This window comes from Callorhinus ursinus, unplaced genomic scaffold (genome assembly GCF_003265705.2).
Source record: "Callorhinus ursinus isolate GAN/ISIS: 27379988/994484 unplaced genomic scaffold, GSC_fseal_2.0 scaffold134, whole genome shotgun sequence".
Taxonomy (NCBI): Eukaryota; Metazoa; Chordata; class Mammalia; order Carnivora; family Otariidae; genus Callorhinus; species Callorhinus ursinus.
In genome coordinates, this window is record NW_027397196.1 from 289,661 (window position 1) to 314,965 (window position 25,305).

The 25,305-nt window shown below is 57.2% G+C and overlaps 2 protein-coding genes across 3 annotated transcripts; one reads left to right on the plus strand and one right to left on the minus strand.

Moving 5' to 3' along the window:
* Positions 1 to 1,714: 1,714 nt before the first annotated feature.
* DEDD2 (death effector domain containing 2) lies at positions 1,715 to 17,318 on the minus strand. Its single transcript, XM_025849561.2, has 5 exons — positions 17,178 to 17,318; positions 16,193 to 16,562; positions 14,554 to 14,676; positions 11,183 to 11,323; positions 1,715 to 2,918 (listed from the first exon to the last, which is right to left on the minus strand). The coding sequence occupies exons 2-5, from the start codon at positions 16,518 to 16,520 to the stop codon at positions 2,527 to 2,529; spliced, it is 984 nt and encodes a 327-aa protein (XP_025705346.2). The 5' UTR covers positions 16,521 to 16,562; positions 17,178 to 17,318; the 3' UTR covers positions 1,715 to 2,526.
* Positions 17,319 to 18,791: 1,473 nt separating this feature from the next.
* On the plus strand, positions 18,792 to 23,836 carry ZNF526 (zinc finger protein 526). Of its 2 annotated transcripts, none has more exons than XM_073890246.1 (3): positions 18,792 to 18,957; positions 20,957 to 21,056; positions 21,158 to 23,836. In XM_073890246.1, exon 3 carries the CDS (start codon positions 21,177 to 21,179, stop codon positions 23,205 to 23,207), a length of 2,031 nt encoding a protein of 676 aa, XP_073746347.1. In that variant the 5' UTR covers positions 18,792 to 18,957; positions 20,957 to 21,056; positions 21,158 to 21,176; the 3' UTR covers positions 23,208 to 23,836. The 2 variants fall into 2 exon arrangements, with proteins under 2 accessions (XP_073746347.1, XP_025705768.2); XM_025849983.2 differs by lacking the exon at positions 18,792 to 18,957 and adding an exon at positions 18,982 to 19,066.
* The last annotated feature ends 1,469 nt before the right edge of the window (positions 23,837 to 25,305 follow it).

The following is a 25,305-nucleotide window of genomic DNA, read 5'->3' on the forward strand; positions in this document are numbered from 1 at the left end:
TGTGGAACTCCTACTCATCCTTCAAGAGCCAGCTCGGGGCTCCTCTCCTCTGTGAAACCTGCCTTCCCCTAAGCTCCCACAGGCCCCCAGTTCGCCTGGCCGCAGCCTGTCCATGCCCGGCCCCACAGAATCCTTCTCGACTCCTGAAGCTCTTGGATCTCCCTGGCTTGTCCTCATGGCTTGGGTCTGACCCACTTCTGGGCCTCAGGAGTGTGTCGGTCACCTCGGTGTCCGGCGCGGGCTCTGGCAAGTCCAGGCCAGCTCCACAGCGCACGCGCTCACGGAGGCTCTGGAGGCGAGAGACATCTCCTCAAGGTTCCCGCCACAGCCGACTCCTGGCACGCACTGCGCCTGCGCGGGCTCCGCTGCCTCGCGGTTAGGCGTCTCCACTTCCGGCACGCGCGTGCCGGCGAGAGAGGCCGACCCCCTGCTGAAGAGGGCGGGGTGGGCGAGGCGGGCGGGGCCTCGAGGATGGGGGAGGGCGGGCCATGGGCGGGGCCCGTGTCACGGAACTGACGCGCGGACAGGGCCTGAATCTCTCCCCGCAAGGGGGCGGGGCCCCTCATTCATAAGGGGCGGAGAGACAAGCCTCAAAGCCTGAGGATGAAGCCGACTCCGCAATTCAGCCCGGCGGAGGCAGGACCAGCAGCAGCTCCCACCCCCAAGGATGGAAAGCCCCAAACCTTGAAGAGAAAACCTACTCCCGCCCAGACCAATCTCCCCAATCGGAGAGAAGGGGCGTGGAAACCCCCCACCTGCCTCCCCAACCTGCGTCCACTAGGGGAGAGAGGCTCTGGAGCTCAGTGCTGCTCTATCCGCCAGGCAAGTCACCTCCCCCCTCTGAAGCCCATTTCCTGTCAAAAATGGGGGTAGAATCCATACTTCACACAAGCTAAGCATTAAATAGATCTTGAGGAGGTGCCCGGCGGACCTTAGCTCCCTTCCAGAGAGAGTAAAGGTATAGTCTGAAGTCAAAAGCAACTAGCTAGACCAGGTCTTGACTCCAGTAAATGACTCAACCCCTAGACTTGCCACAGTGTCCCTCTACACCAACACCGGCCAGGGGTCTAGGTTCCCAGATGTGGGCAGGAGCACCCGGAAAGGCCAGCAGTCCCTGCCCACCCCCTCTCACCCACCTCCATTCCCCAGCCCGGCTCCCTTCCCCCACAGGAAGGAAAACCTTGGTTATTGTGTAAGAAACCTGAGTTCCTAAGCCCTTAAACAAGGGGTGGGGAAAGGGGCCACAACCTCCGGTAGCCACAAGGCAGCAGGAAGCAGTGGTGGGCTCGGGAGGAAGAATGCAGGTCCAGATTTAAGACGTGACTGTCCAGAAGGCATGAGGAGCCATCTGGGGAGGGATTCCAGGCAGAGAACTGTGGCTCATGACCAGTGTGGTTTCCAAAGCTTTGGGCTAGATAGCTGGCACCTCAGGGAATAAAATAAAAACACTAGTACTCCCAAGAACCTAACAAGAGCAAAGTATGTGCAAATGGGGTTGGGACAGGTTATGACTCCAAGGCAGTATTTCGACAGATGAGGAAACTGAGGCCCAGAGAGGAGGGCAGGCCTGTGGTAGCAGTGGCAGATGACGCTCCAGCATCCTGCCCTTCCTCTAGCCGGATACTGGGCCAGGAACCCCAGGATTGGTAATGGGCCCAGGTCCTCATCAGCTCCTTCCTCCAGCCCATAAAGAGAGAGTCCTAGGGAGCCTTAATGCCCACCCTAAGCCCCAATCCAGGGCCGTTTTATTGGCGCCACTTATAAAAGACCTTTCTCATCAGCCCCAAGCCTTTGCCTTCCCTTTCCGAGAAGGAAGTTGGTTTCTGATCCTGGCCCCATGGGCAACACACTTGGTCTGATGCTGCTGCAATGCACGTGTGACACTCCGGGTGCAGGTCCTTGTGCAAGTCTGCGTCCAACCGTGGAGAGCAGGAGAATGTGGAGAGCCAGGTCTGTGTATGGAAGCTGGGCAGAGAGCCCTGGCTGGCTAGAGAGATGAGTGGGCAAGGTGAGCAGGCCCCGTGTGCACCCTAGCCCCAGTGCCCAGCGTGGCTGAGGTCCAGGGTTGGGGAAAGTAAAATCAGAGATCCTGAGAGAGAAGCCCTTAGGCCAAAGACATGTGTGGAGCAGGCCAGGGCAGGAGCCCAGGGCAGATTCCAGGGGGGGCAGTGTGCATGTGTGCACGCAGCCCACAGTCAGGAACACGGTGTGCAGGGGGCCTTTGGTGAATGTGTAGCTATGCCTCCCTCCCGTTCTGATCTGCATGCCTGAGTCCCTGGCCTCCTGAAGCTGAGGGAACACACCAGAGGGTAGGGTTGGGAGGAGGCTGGGAAGGAAACTCAGGTGGAAGTGGTTTGGGCCTCAGAGCCCACATCCTGTGGGAGAGTCTGTCAAGGGGCCAGGACATCTGTCCCAGTCCTCAGGGCTGCTGGAGTGACAGTCTTCTAGGGGCAGAGATGGATGTCCTCCGGGGGGAAAAAGTGGCCCGGAGGCTAGGAGGTGGGTTCAGTCCTGCCAGGTCCAGAATCAGGAGGCCTCAGTTGGGCGTCGTCCTCCCTCCTCCTCCATCAGCAGCAGGCGGCGCCGGCCAGCCTCGTAGTCGGCCTCGTCCACACTGACCAGCAGGCGGACAGCCTCCCGGCCCACGGCCTCGCGAAGGGCCTCAGTCAGGAACACACCCCGCAGGGCCTGCAGCAGGGCGCCACTCAGGTAGTCGCCCCAGAAGGCGTCCAGATAGGAGAGCTCGGAGAACTTGATGTCGCACACCACGGAGCCCAGGTCCCGGGAGCGCAGCACCGCCGTGGCCTGCCCAAACACGTCCAGCTGCCGGGCCAGCGCCTGGGGCCGCCGGGAGGCCACACCCTGCTCCAAGGCAGGCCCGTGCTCACAGTACTCTGCTCGCACCCTGAGCCGGATGTCTGCGGAGAAGGAGGGACTGGTCAGGGAGGGGCCAGCACTCCACACACGGCGGCACAAGGGACCGGCGCAAGGGACCAGGGCCCGCAACCCCTTCCTCCCAGCCCGAGCCTCCTCCCACAGGCTCCTCCCACAGGCTCCTCCCCCTGCCCCATGGGTTGCACTGCACCTACCCACATCCTTCCCCCTTGCGGTAACCACACCCAAGTACAGTGACACCCTCCCGTGGCTTCTCTCCTGGGGCCTGGCCTCTGTTACCTCCTGACCCGGCGACCTTGGCGACCTCCTCTCCCCTCACGTGCTGCACTCCAGCCTCAGCACCCTGCTGCACCCCTACCCACCAGGCAGGTTCTGCTCAGCCCTGCCTCTCCTTCAGCTGGGGATGCTCTGGCCCGCCCCGCAGCACTTGCTCCCTCATTTCCTCCAAATGCCACCTTCCTAATGAGGCCTCCCCTAACCTCCCAATTTAAAACGTCACCACCACCACCCCAGCCCCCGGCACTCCCAGTCCCCCAGACCCTGCTCCCTTTCTTCCCAGGGCACTTACCACCTTCTAATCTCGGTGCTTTCCCTTATACTGTCAGGCTTATCACCTGTCTCCCTGGGTGAGCCCCCTGAAGGGACTGTTTTATTCAGTGGCGTAGCCCTGTGGCACACAGTAGGCGCTCGATATATATTTGTGCAAGAACCCATGCCTGGACTGATGGACTTGCCTTGTGGCAACCAGGCTCCTCGTCCTGCCCTCAGTGAGACTCCTGCGGGGCCACCACACCCAGCACGCGAGCGCCGCCCAGGGGTCTCAAGGCTGGGACCAGGCCAGCTCTGCTGGCAGCAGGTGCCCTCTTCCCTCAGAGGTCGCTAAGATGATGGACCCCAAGCCCGGAGCTGCTGGGGGCACTTGGCCAAGAGGGGAGAGCATGAGGCCTACCCGGGGTCAAGACAGAGAGGAAAAAAATGAAGTTCCTCACACGAGCCCTGGAACATCCAGATTCTCAGCCAAGATCGATTCCCTTTTTGCTCAGGCCAGTCTGAGCTGAGTTTCTGCTACTTACGACCCTGCCCACACCTGCCCAAATGAGGGGGCAGCTCTGCACAGAGCACAGGACCCAGGACTTCCTAGACTGTCCCTGTAAGTGTGACCTCGGGCGGATCACCTCCGTGTGGGATTACTAAAGCTCCACCTGTGACTCAGGCTAACAGAACCTCCTCTCAACACCACACCGGCTGTGAGGGTCAGCTACAAGCTGGAAAGGACAACAGGCACTACCCACATATGAACTCATTTAATCCACGACCGCCCCGTCAGACAGGCCCTACTATCACCCCAATTTACAGGTGAGCAAACGGAGGCAAAAGAGAAGGGAAGGGATCTGCCCAAGGTTGCGCGGTCAGGGTGTGGCGAAGCTCCACAGACGTCACTGAGCGTCCTGTGCCCCAGGGGGCAGCTTCGGGCCAGTGGAGACGATTCTAACCCAGGAGCCTTTGGGCACTGCTGTGTGACCTGGCACAAGTCAGCACCTCTCTGAGCCCAGGTTCTTGCTGGAACCTGGGAATTCCACTCTGAAAGGCTGTTGAAAGGATTAAAGCGAGAGCAATGACGGAAAAGACGTGGCTAGCACTGCAAACAGCGCCCAATGGGTGCTCCAAGAAGGGCCGCCGCCAACAGCTCCGATGTGCCAAATGCTTCACCCCCGCCATTCAGCCAGACCAGCCCTGAGGGGGCGGGGGCCACAAGCAACCCAGTGGACAGATGAGGACACAAGCTCGGGAAGGGGAAGTGCCAAGTGCCTGACTCCCTTTGCCTTCCACACACGGTGTCAGCAGCAGAGCACAAGGTGGAAGGCAGGTCCCCACTCTCCCAGATGACTTCTCAGTACCACCCACTTCCTCCTCCCACCCCAAACCCTTCCTCTTTCTGCGAGGGAACCTCACCCTCTCCACTTGAGGCCCAGGGAACCCAACCTGGCCTTGGTGCCCAGGACTTCCCGTGGCACTCAGGCCTGGCTCCCTTCGTGTTAGGAACTACACAAGACCTTCAGGCCCACAGCCTAGACTCCCCTGAGTGTCTGACCATGCCCTCAAGTGGTGTGGACCAGGGAGCAGGGAATTGGGAGGGGCAGCACCTGTCCAAGGCCACACGGGGCAGCTCAGGGGCAGAGGCACAGAGCCAGGTGGCGGAGTCCGACAGACCTTGAGGCGAGTCCCGGCTCTGCCACTCTCTAGCTGTGGGGCCTTGGGCATGTGACCTCACCTCTCTGAGCCTCAGTTTCCCCATCTGAAAAACATAAACAGACAAACAAGAGGTCCCTGCTGCATGGTGCGGTCATGAGAATTCAAAAAAGCAACTCATGAAGCACTCGCCAGGTCCTAGGACACAGAAGGCACCCAGAAACAGGAACTGCGATTTAGACACCCATCTCTCTACCCCATGGCCCCTGCCCAGGCCTGACCCTCTCTCACTTGGGCCCCTGAGTCAACCTCCTCCCTCAGTCCCGGCTGCGTTCTCCCCTGCCCTGCCTCCAGTCACAAGGGCAGTACCCCCAGCACAAGCCTTACTCACTCACACGATGACCTGTCCACCTCCTCTGCCCAGAGCAGCCCCACTCAGTTACCAAGGCCCAGCTCACAGGACCACACATCCCGAACGGGTGAAACCCCCCCCCAGATGGCCTTCCCCCTCGGCACAGGTAGGTACTCAACCTGTGGCAGAAACTGTTCAGAGCCTACCCCCAACATGGGGGTGGAAGAACGAAAGGACCAGAATGGACTGGTGTGTGTCCCATCCATTCTTTCATCCAACAGATCTATTTACGAGGTGCCAGGAATGTGGGGTGACATGCGTGCCCCGCCACCAGTGGGCCTGCAATATACGGAACCCCAGTTAGGGAACACCTCTCATGGGCTAGGCCCTGCCCAAGGGCTCTCCCGATCTTCGGCCCTAAATCCCCACAGCACTTTCCTTACCCCCACTGACAAATGAGGAACTCCTTCCCCAGACCACAGTCCAACCTCGGGTCGGGAACACAACAGCGTGGCATACACAGAAAGAACAAGGAACTCCATGAGGGAAGAGGAGAAGACCTGTGTTACTTGAAGCCACCCCGCCACCCCTGGCCAGGAATCAGGGGCACCAAGCCCCATCTCTCCTTTAGTCCTCAACAAAATGACCAAGGAACAACAGGTGACAGATATAGAGTATTTACTGCAGACTGGCACACACGTCACATTTACTGACCCCTTGATTCTCCCTGCAACCTTCTAAGGCAATGCTATTACCTCCTTTCTGCAGATGGGGAAACTGAGGCACAGGATGAGTCACCTGCCCAAGGGCACATAGGCAGGAAATGGCAGAGCTGGAATTCCAGCCGGGGTGCCTGGCTCCAGAGCCTGAGCTCTTAACTCCCCCGTCCTGTTTGCTGCCTGTCACACACACAATCACAGAAACCTATCATTAAAAGAAATCCCAAGGGCCACAGGAGAAAATTAGAGACAGCGAGGTGTAATTTAGATTTCAACGATGAGACGGAACCTCTCTAGGAATGACACTGGAAGTAAAATGTGAAGAACAAGTAGGTGGAAAGAGAAAAACAAGAAGGAAGAGCAGCCTTCCCAGAAAAGAGAACAGCCCGCATGGAAGTCCAGAAGTAGAAAATGAACTTGAGGCATTCACAGGCTAGGGGCCAGGGTGGCCGGACCACGTGGAGGAGAAGGGCATCAGGCGATGACTGGAGGTACGGGGCCTCACGAGGCAACCACACCCCCGCCCCCGCACCTCAGCGGCCTCCTTCGTAAAACCTCACCCCAGGACCTGCTCTCAAGGGGTCACTTTGGGGCTTACACCGCTGGCTGCAAGTAAAGAGCAAAGGCCAGTGCCTGGCATATAACGAGCCCTCCGAGGGCCTCAGGAAGGACGTGAGCTCACGCCGAGGTGACTCGGGGCTGCACGGCGGAAGCGGCAAGGCGGCAGGAACAGAGTCAAGGCAGGGGTCAGGGAAGGTCAAGGGGCCAGGACAGATGCAGCAAACATGGAGACAAGTGGACAGACTGGCCCACGTGTGTCCGTGAGGAGCAAGGCGGGAAGAGCGCCTGGCCCCCGTGTGACCCGGGCTGGGGGCTGGCTGAACTGCTTCCTCTGGCCAGGAACACCAAGCATTTAGCAACAGTCCCTCCTCCACCTGGGCAGCTGTGTGGAAAGGCTCCCTGTCCCCAGGACGTAGGGTTTGGCGATGCCTTCCCAGTGAGGACAGCTGTTCTTGCTCCTGCACGCAGTTCGGCCCCAGCACCCTCTTGTGCCCCAACCCCACACACCTCATCCCTCTCTCTTCTAGGGCAGAATGAGAGGCAGAGGGAAATGGGCAGGGGTCCCCAGTGGGGGGTCAGGGAAGGGACAGGGACAGGCACAAGGGGAAGAGAGGCAGCCAGAATGCTCTGATGGAAAGACCCCTGCCCCTCCAGGGCCAGCACCACCCTCCTCTGGACAACAGCGGCACCCAACCCCTGCTTTAGTCTCTTCCCCGGGACACGGCCAGCGTCGTCATGTCAAATATAAGGTTCGACTGAACTAAAAGATAGAGGCAAAGAGGAGACGCTGCCACCAACGTCAGAGAAAAATAAGCAGCCACTTGCTACCTGCTTCCCGATGGAAAGCCACAATACCACCTGGGAAGTGAGCTTGAAAATAAAACATCACACCAGAATCTGATCAAGCCTCTCCAGACCAACCACCAATTTTCAGGAAACATGGATAATAGGGGACCATATCAATCAACTTGACTGTAGGATGCAATTGGCAAAATCAGTTTTTAGGAAACGCTATATGGGGCGCCTGGGTGGCTCAGCCGTTAAGCGTCCGCCTTCGGCTCAGGTCATGATCCCGGGGTCCTGGGATCGAGTCCCGCATGGGGTGCCCTGCTCCGCGGGAAGCCTGCTTCCCCCTCTCCCACTCCCCCTGCTTGTGTCCCCTCTCTCGCTGTGTCTCCCTCTGTCAGATAAATAAATAAAATCTTAAAAAAAAAAACTACAGGACAACTACTTTCAACAAATACAAAGCCAGGGGGATAGGGGAAGGAGAGCCGACATGGCGGGGGAAATCTCAGAGATCAGGAGACTTACGAGAGCCAGCACTGCGGCGCCTGGGTGGCTCAGTCAGTTAAGCGTCAGACTTCCACTCAGGTCATGATTCCAGGACCCGGGGATCAAGCCCAGCATTGGGCTCCTTACTCAGCGGAGAGTCTGCTTGTTCCTTTACCCCTCCCCCTGCTCGTGCACTTTCTCTCTCCCTCTCAAATAAATTTAAAAAGAGAGAGCCAGCACTTTTTTTTTAAGTTAATTTCTTTTTTATTCTTTTTCTTTAAAGATTTTATTTATTTGACACAGAGAGAAAAAGAGAGCATGCACAAGCAGGGGGAGCAGCAGGCAGAGGAAGAGGAAGAAGCAGGCTCCCTGAGGAGCAGAGAGCCTGATCCATCCCAGGACCCAGGGATCATGCCCTGAGCCGAAGGCAGATGCTTAACTGACTGAGCCACCCAGGCGCCCCATAGAGAGCCAGCACTTCTGAGACAATGGGACAACATTAGAGCATTAACTGGACATTTGACAGGAAGAACTTAATGTTTTCAGTGCGGTAATTTTTCCAAGAATTCTGATCTTTTAGAGGTACACAGTGAAAAATCCACAGACGACATAACAGGATCCCTGAAAGTGACTCCAAGACACCGTGGATGGTCCAACAGGATCATCCACGAGCTGCCAAGGGCTGAGGCACAGTGAAGGGGGGACCGGGTCATCACGCTGGTGTGCCTGCCTCTGTCCCTCCTCCAGAGAAACAAGGTGAAAAGCAAAGCTCATCCTGTCACTCAAATCCTCTGGCTGCTTTCCGTCACGTAAAGCAGTGAAAGCCCTGGCCCCCCGGCCCGCAGGACAGGCCCCCCACCTCTCCTGCGCTCACCTCCCAGCAGCCCCCTTGCTCGGCCAGCTTCCTCACCAGCCCTTCATCACCACTGGCTCACTCCTACTTGACCTTGGCAGCTGCTGTCCCCAGATCTAGAACACTCTTCCCCAGCCAACCACACACTTGTTCTGTCTCTTCCAAGAGGGCTTCTGAGACCACTCTACCTTGAAAATACATCCAAAACTGCATTTTCCCTCACTCCCTCCCCCCTTGCCCTGCCTTCTCTTCTCAGCTGCCCTCTGAAGTTTCTGTCCACTTTCTCCTCCCACCAAAACACCTGCTCCGTGAGGACAAGCGTCTCCCATCCCTGCTGTGCCTAGCGCGTAATAAGCGCTCTAAGAACACGCGTGGAGTAACAGCATGAACCAAGCCTGCCACTCTGCACAGTGGGGGCTGTCACCCCTACCTCAGGGCTGTCTTGAAAACTCTGGGCCAGGCGAGTAGTGTGCCCAGCACATGGCCCGGTGGATGGCCCTGAAAGGGATGGGGAAACTCAAGAGGCCCTGTGTCCAAACCCGGGGTACTCCGGACACCCTTCCCCTTCGGAAACCCAGAGTTTGGTCCAATTCTTCCCCTCTGGGGAGGGCAGTTGACTAGGGGTTAAGCCCCACAGCTATCACACACGAGGGGGCAAGAATGGCAGGTCACTCCGGTCTGAAAGAGCCTCCTTCCACCCCTGGTCTTGGGCCTCATCAAAGGTGAGGCATCCTGGCTTTCAGAGGGAACCACCAGGGCCCTACTGGGGAGAGCCTCCCTCCAGCCCCACCCTGCCTAGTGAGTCAGCAGTCAGACCTGCTTACAGTCCTCCCAGCAAGACCCAGGCACACCCTGCGTAACAGCCTCCCTGCCACAGCCCTGCCCTCGGGGAAGAGACCTGAAGCCTCCACAGGCAACAAGACCCCTCCCCAGCCTCAGCTCAGCAGGCTCCCTAGGGAGGCAGGGACTCCCTCTGCTGCCCAGCCAGCCCCGTGGCTCTGCTCATGACTGCCTGCCTGGGGGAGTCACACCGGGCAGCTGAGGGTTGTCAGAGGACATCTGCCAGCCCTATTGGTCTGTTCCTCCCGGCAGCACCAAGCGGCTATCTGCAGCCTCATTGGTGGAGTGGATGGGACACTCAGAGGAGAGGGAGCCAAAGAGGTGTGGGCTGAGTGAGAGTGCACCCACCCATGCCCGTCTATGACCCTCAGGGCCACGTGGAATTTCCCAAAGGCAAGGTCAAAGCACGAATCTCTAAAGCAGAGCCCACAACCCACCTGGCCTACCACACGTGCAGGCCCAGGCAGCCCTGTTAGTCCCCACCTTCTCCCCAACAGAACTTTCCCGGGCCAGACCTCCAGGCTCTCCTGCTTGGGCTGTCCAGCCTCTTCACTCCATTCCCCGCTTCCTTTTTGTTTAATTTACTTACACACACACCAGGCACGGCACATACTACATAAATACATATACCTAGCGCAGTTCTACGTACTTTATAAATCATCATTAACTAATTTTCCAGACGAAGTCAGAGTTCCATCAAAAGCAGGTGTCAGATCAACCTTGTTCCCCTGCAAAAACCCGAGGTAACACTTGCCATATGGAATAAAATCCACACTCCCATCCACTCCAAGGTCTGCCAGGCCCAGTGGTTTGGCTCCTGCCGGGCTCCTCCACCCACTCCCCACCCTCTGTTCATGGCACTATCTAAAGCGAGCTTCAGTTTCACTGATCTGTCACCCTACTAGAAGGTCGCCTCCCCAAGGGCAGGGCCCCCACTGCTATTCCTGTCCCAAGCACACTGCACAGTAACAGCAAAAAGACGCACCAACTGGTACATAGCACATAGCATAGGCCTCAGGCCAGGCACTGGGGCAAACATATTACCAGGCTAATTCATTTTCTCTCTCAACAACCCCACGTGGGACGCACCCTATCAGCCTCCTTTTACACCAGAAGGGTTCAGTCACCTGCCCAAGGTCAGACAACCTATCTAAATGCCAAGGCTAAGGGGTGAATCCGGCAGCCTGCCCCAGGATCCTCATTTTTTACCCGCATGTTACTCCACTACAGAGTAAGTAAACCTATAAAAACGTTTACTGAAAAAAATAGACAAAACTGAGAGCAAGAGGTCATCAGGAAAAGCTTCCTGGAGGAGGTCGCACACGTGATCCTTCCACGACACGCAGGACGGAGACAAGCAAGAGAGGATGATGAATGGAAGCTGCCGCCTCCCCACTGGGTGTGCCACACTGCGCACGAGTGTCCGCGTCTGCCCCCCTCAGGCTCAGCAGCCGGCTGCGGGCACCATCCAGGCATTCGCTGAGGCCCACAGACACCTACCACAGGTCACTTTGCCTTCTGAGGCAGGTCTGGCTGGCTCCTGCGGCTGCTGGGGGGCGGCGGGGGCCCCTCTCCGCCGCCGTCGGGCACCACCACTGGGCCGGCCCCGACTCCGCCGCTGCCGCTTGGTCGGTGGGGAGCCTGAGGAGAGAAAGATGGGGCACACTGAGGACCAGGATAACAGGTAGAGCACGGAGGCAGGGGCCTGCAGAAGAGCTCAAGGCTGGTCCCCATGCCATGAGACCTGGGTGAGCCCCTCTGCTTCCTGGGCCTCAGTGGCCCGGTCCATAGGATGAGCGGTGAGTAGAACCTAGCGTCATCTAAAAGAGCACACCCCACCACCCAGCAGCCCCACTCCCAGGTCTGACCCTGAAGAAAGCCCTGCACAGCCACGCCAGGAAACAAGCATGACAACAGACCACTGGGGCATTGTTCATAACTGTCTAAATGTGAACACAATGTAAATACCTGGCAAGCAGCACACAGGGTAATTCCCAGAGTAGACTGTTTAGTGAAGTAAAAGCAAGGTGCAAAACAAGTGTCTATGATTTGCTACATCTTACATTAAAAAAAAGAATATATACAAACTTGCTATTTTTGCAAGACAAAACACTGTAAAGACAAATAGGAAATGAACGAAATTAGTTACCTACTCACTAGGGACTGGGGACCAGTGGAAATGATCCTTCTAAGAACATCCTTCTTACATATGGTAGTTTTGACTTTTGAGTCATAAAACTGCTTTACATACTCAAAAAATTAAAGAGACAAAAAAACACACCAACTATAGAATTAAACAGAAACAAACGAACCTAGCTGTATATAAAATTGGTAACGCGAACTAGAGAAGAATTATTTCCAGTAACTTGGAAGAACATTCTGACTGTAAACTCTCGGTGGGATATGCCCCTAGGACAGGAAGAACCACAAATAAATGGTATGCTTCATTCAGTAGATAGTCGGCAGCGGTACTGAACTTTCAAAGCTACAACTGTCATAAAACGAAGCAAATAAATCTGTTATCTCAAAATTTTTAATAAACAACGTTTTTAGTGTACAAAAAACACATCTTTGTATATTAATTTTGAAAACACTAAGACGAATTTTTTTTGGGGGGGGATAGAGGAAGTGCGCGCAAGAGCAGGAAGGACAGAGGGAGAAGGCGCAAGAGAATCCCAAGCAAGCTCCACGCCCAGCACAGAGCCCGACATGGGGCTTGATCAGAGATCATGAGATGAGAAAGATGGGGCACAATGAGATTACGACCTAAGCTGAAATCAAGAGTTGGATACTTAACCAACTGAGCCACCCAGGTGCCCCAAAAAACTAATATGAATTTTTTTAAAGCAATTTCTAGGTCTGTTCACTAAAAGAGCTCAGGAACCACACACATGCAGCACCCAGAGCTTGGTCTCTAAATGTCAGTGCCTCTAAAAGGAACCAGGCTTCCTCTGGAAATAGCTGATTCCAGGGCTGGGGAAGGAAAAGTACAAGTTGAGTGCAGGACATCTTGCAGTGCCCGGAGCAGGAAGCCCAAAGAATGATGGAGCCACATCAAAAAGACAGTAGGAGCTAGTCAATTCGAACCTCAGGAAGAATGACTAATGGATTCTAACACAGTAAATAAATAATTATACAGGAATCCATAGTGCTGCTCCCCCTCCTCCCAAGGAGAGAGAGGGAAAAAAAAGAAAAGTCTCGAAAGAATGCCAGCTAATAGACACTGGAAAAGAATAAGAAAATCACCATTTTGTGAACACCAATGTCATCACTGGTTCAGGAAGAGATGACCGATGCCTGCTAAACCCACTGGGGATGCTGTTGGGGAACAGTATGTGCCAAGTGTCATCCCACAGACTGACTAACCATTAAAGGGGGAAATGTCCCTTTACGGAGGACAAATATGGCAGACACCACCTTAACCAAGTGTTCAAACTTGCCCACTCACAGCAAGAAAACGAGACCGTCAGCCTCTTGATGTGCTCCAATGCGAAGCACACAGCATCAACCAAGGAACATTCCTGCCAAAACACGTAACCTGAATCTCATCAAACCTCCTGACCCACTTTTTATTGTACCTTACTCTACTTCACTCAACTCTCAGTCCTGGAAATTACTCTCTTCTGGCCACACGTTTACAGGGTTTTTGAGTTTCGAGTCATAAATTAGAAACAACGCCCAGTGGCTGCTACCGTGCTTGTCTCTTAGGGTGAGGGTGTGGGGGCTCCCCACTTCACGGGAGATACACCCGTTCCAGGACCCCATGAGGAAATGATCGGACACTTCCAAAACAATCGTGACATTCTACAAAACAAGTGGCCCGACAGAGTCAATAAGTCAACGTCATGGGAAGAAAAGCAACAAATTTGGGGCAGGGGAGGAGTTTGGGTTCTCAAGTAAGAGGTTAAGGAGACATAATAAATGAACACAGGAATGCTGGGTGGCTCAGTCGGTTAAGCATCTCCCTTCGGCTCAGGTCATGATCCCAGGATCCTGGGATCAAGTCCCAACGTTGGACTCCCTGCTAGGCGGGGAGCCCACTTCTCCCTCTCCCTCTGCCTGCCACTTCCCCTGCTTGTGCTCTCTCTGACAAATAAATAAAATCTTTTTAAAAAAACCAAGATGCAGAGAAACTCAACTATGAGTGGATCCTGAGAGTGGAGACCATCTTGGGGAAACGTGAAAATGAAGCATTAGGGTATCAGAGGATTAGTATTCATTTTCTTAGGTATGATAATGGTCTGGAGATGATCTAGGAGAATCTTCTCATTCTCAGGAAATGCCTGATGATTTAGGGATAAAGTATCCTGATGGGTGTAACTTACTTTCAAAGAGTTCAACCGAAAATCCATTGTTACATATACACACACAAGTAACAACCAAAAATCCATTGTTAAGTACATACACAGTAAAGCTAAAGTGGCAAAATGTTAAAATTACTGAATCAAGGTGGAAAATAGGAGCATGCTCACTGCACTTATCTTTCAACTGCTCTGTATGTTTGAAATTATGTTTGAATAATTTAGGAACTAGGGAAAAGAAAACAGCCTAAATGAACTGGCAGGGCAATTAAAAGAAACAAATTAAAGGTACCTGACGTGAATAAATCTCAGAAATGTGTCCAGCAAAGCCAGCCACGTGAAGACTACCCACCGTGTGATGTCATTCAGATGCCCTATAAAACCACCACAAACAATTCCATTCGTTGCTTCCGGACACATGCTTTTGTAGAATAAACACCACACATAAAGGAATGTGGACACAGAATAACCCCTCAGGCCCCTTCCTTGATGGGCCGGGATGGAGAGGGTTCATCAGGGCTCAGGAGGAAGAAAGGGACGCTGCCATCACGCCCACGCAGCGAGGCTCACCTGTCTCCCACTGACCCTGCTGCGTGTCTGAAGTACTGCTTGACTGCCGGCGGCGGCGGCGACTACCTTCAGTCCTTTTGGAAGAAGAGCTGGAGGTGCCGTAGTTGTAGCGTTCCGGAGACACTTCAGAAGGAGAAAAACGGAAAGAAGTATTCCCAGCCTCCAGCCCCTCCCCAGCCCAGCCTCAATTCCCAGCTGGAGATGGACTCCGGCCCCACTAGGTGCCCGAGTTCCCCAGAGCCCAGAGCCCAGAGCCCAGATAGCTGCTCTCTCTCAAACGCTTCCTGCCCAATGGTTGTTGTATGCCTACAGAGAGAGAGGGACTTGTGACCTCCTGGGGCTGTCCAAACCATGTCTACAGCAGCTCCAACTGTCAGGGTTGGAGTCTGTAAGCCGAGTCGTGGTCAGGATCCCTGCAATGTTGCCCACCCCCCACCCCCGGCCGCCTCGAACTGCCCCCAACGCTCCCTGAGCCCCCAAGGGGTAAGCAGGCTCCCCCAAACCTCCCTTCCATAGCCTAACCTCCACGTATATTCTTCCAAAAACACGGCCGGTTCTTCTCTAGTGATGCCCCTCTCCTGGTTATCCAATTGCCAAGGGCTTCCTCTGGGCAAGGGAAGTTCGGAATCCCCCTCCGAAACCAGCCACTGCACCACTAATGACCCAGCCAAGGCCTCAACAGCTCGAGGCCTAGGCACGCACAGGACTCCTGTCCCTTAAACCCCAGGGTTCCTCACCTCAGAACTGCTCCCCCAGGAGTACTTCCCTCACAGGACTAGGGGCATCAGCTCGGAGCCAAACCTTCTACCTGGGTCATCTGCAAGCCCCTGTGTGAAGTGGCTTCTTACCTCCCTCTCTGCTCTTGCTTTGTCAGTCTCCCCTGCTCCTGCCACACTGGTCTCTGATGATACCAAACTCATTACTGACTCAGGGCTCGAAAAGCTTGTCTTTCCCTCTGCCTGGCATTTTCTCCGCTGAGATCTATGCACAGCAGGAGTAGAACCTCCGTTTAAACGTGGCTTTTTCAGAAAGGTTTTGACTGGTTATCCAATGGGGGGGGGGTTCCTTCACTATGAAGCGCTCCCTACTCTCTGTATTCTCTTAACTTTGCTTTAGTCTTTCTATAACCCTATACAAAAATAAGCTATCTGCCCCAATGGCTACGTCCTCCCCACTAAACATAAGCTTCATGAACAAACACTCTGTCAATCCCAACACCTTGTATCTCCTGTGCGCAACACGCAAGATTCAGTTCTTACATGTGGACAAGCTGCTTAACTTCTCTTAACCCTGTTCTTTTCCCTGTAAGATGAGAACACTAACAGGACTTCCTCACGGGATTACTGGGAGGATATAAGGCGACAGTTCACACGAAGGGCTTACCGCTGTGCCTCACATGAAATAAGCCCTCCATAAACAGTGGCCACAAACACCACTGATGTGGCCAAATTCCACAAGCTCACCTCTCCCAAAGCCATGCCTCCTCCCTGTTGTGTTCCTCATTGATACTGAGAGAAGGGGAGGAGCGAGTTGGGACACAGGCTGATACGGTGCTGTCTGTATCAGGCCACCATGGAGGCCCAGCCAGGACAAGGCCCCGTCCCCACCGGAAGTCTGTCACCCTCCCATTCAACCATACCTGGCCGGCGCCTCTTGCGCGCCAGGTGCGGCAGCAGGTCGTGGCGTGCCAGCACGCGCAGGAGTTGCCCCAGCAGCCGAAGGTTGCTCTCGTCGCACTGCCCGCGGCGCTCCAGCTCCAGCAGCAGCTCCAGGCCGCTTCGCGCGCGAGCCAGACCGCCGGCCGCGCCGGGGGCCTCGTCGAGCAGGAAGGCCAGCAGCTCCAGCTCGCACTCGGTCAGCTGCCCGCCCACCACCTCGAACATACGGTGAAGCGACAGCATCCCGTAGTAGTCCAGGCATTCATCCTCCTCCCAGCTCGGGGCCGGGGTCAACCCGGACAGCGCCATACCCAGGGGAGGGAGGGGGCGGCACAAGCTCTGAACCAGGGCCTAGAACCCACACAGCGGGGAGGGGGCAATGGTCAGCGACGCGGGGACCCGGACCCCGCCCCCGCCGGTGCGTCTCCCCCGCCCCGTCCTGCCGGGCAGGGCCACCTTCGCACCCCAGGCTTCTCTGCCTCTCCCCTTCCCTCAAAAAGGAATGGTACCGCCCGAGGTCCCCTAGTAACAGATCGAGACGCTAGACCCCGTTCGTCCTCCCAAGAGTCGGGCCGACCCAGCCCGAACGCCCCTCCCCAGGTGGTATGCCCCGAACCAGCCTCCGGACCCGACCAAGTGATTCGGTCCGAACCAGCGTGGGGGCCCGTCCCGGGGAACCCTGCCAACTGCCCTTTGACTCTGGGCAGCACTGACCGGACGTGCCCCTTGGCTCCGTCCACTGGTACTGTCCGATCAGCGCCGCGGCTCCACCCAAATGGTAGCGTCCGAAAGTGACCCTCTGCCCCCCACAAGTGGAACCGACCAAAGCAGCCCGTCGCCCCACACAGGTGGTGCTGTCCGATCCCGACCCCCTCGCCCTGTTAGGGCGGTACCGCCTTCCCCCCAACACCCAAGTGGTTCCGTCTACCCGCCACTAGCCGCCCTCAGGCCTCTCTGGATCCTCACCGGATTCCGGCGTCTGACGACTCCTGGGCGACGGCCGCAGCCACTTGTTTTGGATCTTTCTGGCACCTTCTCTATTATTACGCCTGCGTCACCTCGCCCCTCCTCCTTCCCCCAACTCGCGCAGGTGCGACCGCCACGCCCCTTAGGCGCAAGCGCAGAGTGAAGCTTCCAAGCCCCACCCCTCCGGGCCCGCCCCCAACCGTAGCGTCTTGCCCGCCAGTGCTGCGCCTGCGCAAAGCGAGAGTGATTTCCGCGTCTGAGTTGGATCTGTTACCTGGTGGCATGCAGGGTTGCTTCTGTCCGCCCGTGACTTAAGCCGCTGGATCCTTGTTGCCGCACGTCAAGCCCTGTTGGAAATACTCATCTCGTGGACTACAGCCCCATCCTAGACAAGATTTAGACGCCCACATTACCACTGCTCCCAGCTGCCCAAGGCAAAGGACCACAATAGCAACCGTCCTGGCTTCAAATAGCTCCCAGACCCCTTATGATCGGGACTTGGACGCTCCTCCGTCAGCCTGCCCCTTACTCCTCATGGCAACCAGGAACCTACGTCACAACCGTGCCATCTCATGACCCCAACTGGAATCTCCTTTCACCCAACAGAAGCCCCATCTCTAAGTTCCTTCCCCTGATCAAGACCAGGAAGCTCCCCCATCTCATGTTAGGAACCAATACCTCCTTCCCGATTGCAATAGGCCCCTCCATCCTGACTGTTCACTACCTGATGGCATCCATCACAGTCTCCTATTACAGACAGCCTCTTCCTGTCTCAAATGCCCCCCACCCACCCAACAACCCTTTCCAATCTCTGCCCTCCAAAGTCAAGGAGCCTCCCAATACCCCCTCTCTAACCTGCACGTACAAGTTTCACTCTTGCGAGGGCAGGTCCCTATCAAGAGAGCTGGAGTCCAGGCTGCATATCTGAGCAGCTCCCCTGAGGCGGAGCCTTGGGCATGGTGGCCACCCCCCCCCAACACACACACTTAGGTGACTCAAGGTCAGGGCTCGCACATACCTTGAAACAAGTCTTCCCGGAGTGGTTCCCACCCTTGAATTATCTCCCCTTGAAAGGGGGGGGGGACCTAGGTCCTGCTTGGCACTGCCTCAGCACTGGCTCTGCCTCAGCACTGGCTCTGCTTGGGCTGCAGCAGTGACCTTGGAAGACTCCCTCTCTCTAATGTCAATTGTCACCTATTGAGACCTACTCCTGGGCCAGACACACAGTAGGCGCCCGATACGTGATTACCGTTAAATCAAGTGAAGAGTGGGAGGGAAGGGAAAGCAATTTTACAAACTGGGAAGGACTACGTCCATGTTAGATGGTTTATAGTGAGCATCCACAGTGTATCAGTGCTGAGCGCTTTTACGTGTCTGATTTCATTCAATCCCCTCAACAGCCTTCGAGATGGATGTGATTCAAGCCCATTTTACACAGGAGTAAAAGGCCCTGAGAGAAGTACCCCAAGTGTGTCTGGCTCCAAAGCTATTCTCTCAGAGATGCTCAGCCTTTTCAGCTACAAAATAACACCTCCGTCAAGGTCTCCCGCCACCCAGTTCACTCCTCGCCTTCCAACGATGCCCACTTCTCACCACTTAACTCATGTTTGGCAGGGCAGCCCAGAAGAACTGCGCAGGCGCTTGCCTGAGCCGCACCCCCAAGCTCCGCCCACAGGGAACAGTTGTGTGCGTGGAGAAACTCGCCGAGCCCCGCCTGAGCGTCAACACGCAGGCGCAAGGGCGCGTGCCCTTCGCTGACGGCTCTGATTGGCTGCCACGGGTAAGGGCAACGCCCAATGGGAGGCGTGGATAGTGAGGGGTCCCGCACGCCTGGAGCAGAGAGGGTCTGTGTCAAGAGCGGCGGGGGCTGCAGGAGGCGAGAGAGACGGGTGAGGGCGCCGCGGGGCGGGCGGGGGAAGAGAGCGCTGGGCGTAGGGAGAGGGCGGAGGGAGAACGAAGGGGACATCGGGGGACGAAGAGCCCTGGGGCCTGCGCTAGGGCGGGAGCGGCGTGGAGTGGGAGGACAGCGCTCCTTCCTCTGTGCCCTAGAGCATTGATTGCACTCCTGCGGCGTGCAGGACTCTACCCTGGAGCCCGCCGCCCCCACCCCTTGCAGGGTGCTCTAATGCAGCGGAGTTGCTAAGTCTGGTCGGTGAAAAGGGACGTGTAGCGGAAAAGTTGAACTTCCAGGCCCCTGGTGGGTTCTTTCCTGGAAGGATTTATTGGTCTACCGTGTAAAAAGCCCCTATCTCCTCCCCACCAATGGTACACAATCCCACAATTGGGAAAGGAGGAATGTAGACAAAAAGTCCAAATTTTAGATTGCCTGGGTCACCTTCCAGAGGGACATATACTGGGTGCCTACTTTGTGTGTAAGCCTTACACCAGGCCTTGGGCCTCGCCCCATGGGAGTTCTGTTTGGAGTGCGGCTGTAAACAAGGAAAAACTAAACTCTGGGGATCCGGGCTGACTCCTTCCAGGAAGATCCTTTATTGGGTGGCTGTTGTGTGCAGGGCCATGGCAATTCAAATATTAGTGAGGGAGTAGGAATAGGTAGTTAGGAAAAGGTAAGTCCTGGGCTTTTAGTAAATCATTTATTCAGGGAGCATGTATCGGCATCATGAAAACAGAGTCATGTGCTGGGCTGTGTTATTGTGGGAGTTCACTGTCCATGGGGAAAGTTGGTCTGGTGGGAGAAATGGAATGGGCACAGGGAGAGTTAGACTCTCATGGCCTCACTTCCTGGAGGGAGCATTTTTCATTCACAGCATATCTACTGAGTACCTGTTGTGGGCTAATCATTGTTCTTGGTGCTAGAAATATATCAGTGATGAAGAAACTAACTTCCCTGCTCTCTGGGAGCTTAATATGAGCAACTTTGCCTGCCTGGATGTAAGCTGAGCTCCACCTGCCCTCTGGCACTAACAGATGAGTTAAAGAAGAGATGGAGACAGTGGAAGTTGGATTCAGAGACTAGGCTGTAAGGGGTGCAGTCATTTGCTCAAGTGGCTCAGAGGCCTGGGTTGTGTTGAGCCCACACATGTAGAAAGGGAGATGGGGGCATGTAGAGGGAAGTACAGAAATTTTAAGATCCCCGTCCCAGGTCCGTGGTTTTGTTGGTGACATCAGCACCTACAGTGAATCAGGCCTGCCATGCCTGCATGCTCAGTCTGAAGAGGAGCACAGACTGCATCCCAGGCTCGTGATATTGGCTTTGCCAGAGGTGGCACAGATTACCATAGGAACCCCAAGGAGGCAGGAGTGGACATCCCCCTGAGGATGTAGAGATGTTGTCAGAAAAGGCTTCACAAAGGAAATGCTGGGTACAGTTTTGCTAGACCAGAAAAGGAGAGAACTTTCTCGGCAGAAGGAATAGCAACAGGAAAGACTTCGGGCTCGGGAACAACATTTCTGGAGAACCACAAGTCATGGTTCTGTCTGACCTTTCTCGGGCACCGGGGCCTTCGTGGTCAGCACTACTTTTACTCCCTTTCACGGGTGACAAAACAGTGTCAGAGAGAGGAAGTTAATAACGTGCTGGTGCTCAGATTCAAGCCAAGGGCAGTCTGGTCCAGAAGCCTGTGCTCTTGAACCCTTTGCTGCTCTGTATGTGTCCGTATAGTAGGAGGAAAGGTGGTGCCCAGTGAGGAAACCATCCAGGCAAAGGTCAAGAGGCGTAAAGAGACATGTGTTCTTAGAAAGGGTGCGGGTGGACCTCTGGGTAAGGAGGGACGGTAGCATCGGGGGCCAGACGGAAGGGGGATGTCGCTGTCTTACAGATGTCTGGCACCATGGGGCATGCATCCGCTTCGGAGTCACATGTTCATTGAAAACTGAGGCACCAGCACTTGATCCAGGCTTGCTGATTGATAGAGGCTGGTGAGTGAGGGGACGAGCGGGGAAGCTCCTGAGCCGCCCCCCACCCCGCCACCGCGCCCCTGGGTTCCTGATGTCTCACCAGCTCCCCCTTCTTTCTCCAGGCACCGCCCCCCCCCCACCATGGCAGAGGTGGCGGCTGAGGTGGCTGAGCTGCCCGCACAGATGTCGCCAGGGGCGGTGGAGATGTCAACACCGATGTTCGGGGAGATGTCAACAGAGGTGACCGAGATGACACCTGGGGAGGCGCTGGCCTCATCCCTTTTCTTCCAGCATCACCAGTTCATGTGCTCTGAGTGTGGCAGCCTCTACAACACGCTGGAGGAAGTCCTCTCGCACCAGGAACAGCATGTGCCCACTATCACCGAGGATGAGGCACTGGCCGCCCAGGATCCTGGCCTGGAGCCAGAGCTCATGGCAGGGCCTGAGGAAGGGCCTTTCCAGTGTGGGGAGTGCAACCAGCTCATCCTGTCCCCCAGCGAGCTCCTGGCCCACCAGGACGCCCACCTCCGGGAGTCTGCAAGCCAGATCCAGTACCAGTGCGGGGACTGCCAGGAGCTCTTCCCCTCGCCTGAGCTGTGGGTGGCTCATCGCAAGGCCCGGCACCTTTCTGCTGCAGCCACCGAGCCGCCAGGGCCGCCCCCGCTGCCCCCGCCGGCGCCGCCCCCTCCACCCCCCACTCCACCCGAAGTTAAGATGGAGCCCTACGAGTGTCCCGAGTGCTCTACCCTCTGTGCCACTCCCGAGGAGTTCTTGGAGCATCAGGGCACCCACTTTGACTCCCTGGAGAAAGAAGAGCGCAATGGGCTAGAGGAGGAGGAGGAAGAGGAGGAGGAGGAAGACACAGAGGAAGACACAGAGGAGGAAGAGGAGGTGGCGGCAGAGGTCGGTGAGGATGCTGCGGGAGGCGACAGGTCCACAGCCGCCCGGGCCCAAGGCTGTGCGGATTGTCCCCAACCCTGGACGGCCGCGGAGGCGCGCCGGCGACACCGGCGGGCCTCCCGCGGCCCGGCATCGGCAGCCCACCCCTTCCACTGCAGCCAGTGCCAGCGCAGCTTCAGCTCAGCCAACCGGCTGCTGGCGCACGGGCGGGCCCACGTCGGGGGTACGCACGAGTGTACCACCTGCTCCAAGGTCTTCAAGAAAGCCGCTTCCCTGGAGCAGCACCTGCGGCTGCACCGCGGCGAGGCGCGCTACCTCTGCGTGGACTGCGGCCGCGGCTTCGGCACGGAGCTCACGTTGGTGGCCCACCGGCGGGCTCACACCGCCAACCCGCTGCATCGCTGCCGCTGCGGCAAGACATTCAGCAACATGACCAAGTTTCTCTACCACCGGCGCACACACGCCGGCAAGAGCGGGGCGCCCCCCTCGGCGGCGGCCTCCCCGGTGCCTGCCGAGCCCGCGCCCCCGCCGCCGCCGCCGCCGCCCGCCCCGCCCGCCCAGCTGCCCTGCCCACAGTGCTCCAAGTCCTTCGCCTCGGCCTCCCGGCTCTCGCGGCACCGGCGCGCCGTCCACGGGCCCCCCGAGCGGCGGCACCGCTGCGGCGTCTGCGGCAAGGGCTTCAAGAAGCTGGTCCACGTGCGCAACCACCTGAGGACGCACACGGGCGAGAGGCCCTTCCAGTGCCACTCGTGTGGCAAGACCTTCGCTTCCCTGGCCAACCTCAGCCGCCACCAGCTGACCCACACGGGCGTGCGGCCCTACCAGTGCCTGGACTGTGGCAAGCGCTTCACGCAGAGCTCCAACCTGCAGCAGCACCGGAGGCTGCACCTGCGGCCTGTGGCCTTCGCCCGCGCGCCCCGCCTGCCCATCACCGGCCTGTACAACAAGAGCCCCTACTACTGCGGGACCTGCGGCCGCTGGTTCCACGCCCTGGCCGGCCTGCGGCTGCACCAGCGCGTCCACGCCCGCGCCCGCCCCGGGCCCCCGCCACCGCCACCGCCACCGCCACCACGATCCCCACCCCCTGCCCCGCCGCTGCCGCCGCCCCCCGAGCCTCAGCAGACTATCATGTGCACCGAGCTCGGGGAAACAATCGCCATCATCGAGACGTCCCAGCCGCTGGCACTTGAGGACACGCTGCAGCTGTGCCAGGCGGCACTGGGGGCCAGTGAGGCAGGCGGGCTCCTGCAGTTGGACACGGCCTTCGTGTGACACAGCTGAGGAGCGGCAGTAAAGGAGTTGGGTTGCGACAGCCGTTGTGGGCCCCTCTGGGGAGCAAGGGGAGTCCCACCCCCACCCCCGCAAGCCGCTCTGGCACCCACCGGGTGCCAGGATCCACCCTGGCCTCTTACCCGCGGACTCCTCACAAGAGCCCTGTCCAGGTGTCTCTTGCCACTTTTCTCTGCCTATGGGGAAACTGAAGCTCTGAGGCCTGATGTGATCCGTCCCAGGTCACCCCACTGCGTTGCAGAACAGGGCTTGCCAAGACTCTTGGCTCTGCATCCATCACCCTGGTGCCCAGCAACCCCGACCACGTGCCAGATCGGTGCTGGGCACTGTCGTATACCTCTTCAGGCTCTTGCTCGTCCCCAAGCCCTCCCCTCCCCTGGACCCCGGGGCACCCGGGACTTGGCTCTGCCTGGTAGAGAAAGGTACTTGAGTTCTCTGGGCTTCCTTAAGCTCCCTTCTGACAACGTCGAAGGAACTCTATAGGTACCCAGGTACTCCGCTGCGCGCTGAGTGATGCCAGAGCCCCAGGAATGACTCAGAGCCAGGCGCTGCCCCAGGAGGCACACGGTGGGGTAGGAGGAACACCCAAGTACAGATGGCCTTGCTCTCTTGAGTGTGTCTTGTTGATTCATTCAGCCTGGGAGTCCTCAGGCCTCCCTCACACATGCTGGGCGATGCTGGGGGCTGGAGAGGAGTCAGGCCTCTGCCCTGCCCCTGGGCAGCAGGCAGATCTCAGCCCCGGGATCCTCAGGGCTGTGATGGGGATGTGCAGGGACAGTGGGATCCCAGAGCAGGGAACAACCCCTCCTCTCCCCTGCCCCCGCCCCAAAGGAGGTAGTCCTTGAGGAAAAACTAGGAATCTGCTAGCGACAGAGGAGGAGAACATAGGCAGAGACAGCACCGCAGAGGAGGGTGAGTTCTTGGTCGGCTTGGAGACGGTCCAGTTATTCACAGCTACAGTAACCGCGAACGCGGCTGCCTAGCCGTGGCAGGCACGCGGTTAGCACTGTACGTGGATTGTGACCCAGCAGGCCTGTGAAGCGATCTCAGTGTTAGCCCTGTTGTACGGATGAGAAACCAGGGACAGAGACTCACCCAAGGTCTCACATTAGGCAGCGGTGTCACGGAGATTTGAATCCAGGGGGTCCGTTGAGCCCATGTCTCTAAGCAGTACTGTTGAGCGAGTGTGACCTGAGACTGGGGGGAGGGGGGCAGCGTCCAGAGGAGGATTTGCTACGGCTGGAAGAAAAGTGAGCTGGTGTCACAGAGCAGTTGGGGTTTGTTGGGGCCCTCGAAAGATCAAAGGTCTTAGGAACAGGAAGGGATCCCCAGCCTTTTCAAAGGTTACCTAAGGTGGCAGTCCTACCTTCTCCAAACAGAAGCAGATGATTTATGGCAGGTCCCTGGGGCAAGCTCCCGCCAAGCCTCCACAGACCAAGGTGTTCAGGCAGGGGAGGCTATGGCTGAGAGTTGTCTGGGAGGGAGGCAGGCCCAGACGTGGGAAGGCAGGGAGAGCCTGCCCCAGAGGTTGGGGCAGCGGGGGATAGGGGGAAGAGAGGGTCGAAAGTGGGGCTTAGGGCTTCCTGGCATGAAGGTGGGGCCAGGGGGAGGCCGGAGATGGTCTAGGAGGGGAAGGATGGGACCAGACTAGGGCAGAAGCCACAGGAGTGGGAGGGAGGGTGAGCGACCACCTCAGCGACCTCGTGGCTGAACAGTTGTGAGCAGCAAGGGAGGCAGGGGGACCAACCCTGCTCCCGTCTCTGGTCTCCTTGCTCTACGTATTCATCTTACAAGGTGGCATCCAGAGGGTATTAAGCAGGGAAGGCGAGGGATTGTTCTGGGCAGTATACAGATACCCCTGGGGCTGGCCTAAGCAGACTGGAGAGTCCAGATGCCACAGGAACAGGCCCTGAACTCTTGGGACATGTTCAGAATTCCCCCTTTTGGGGCCCCTGGCTGGCTCGGTCAGTAGAGCATGGAACTCTTGATCTCGGGGGTCGTGAGTTCAAGCCAAGTGCGCCGCCCTCCCCGGCCCGCCCCCCCCCCCCCCCCCCCCCCCCCCCCCGCAATGGACGTAGAG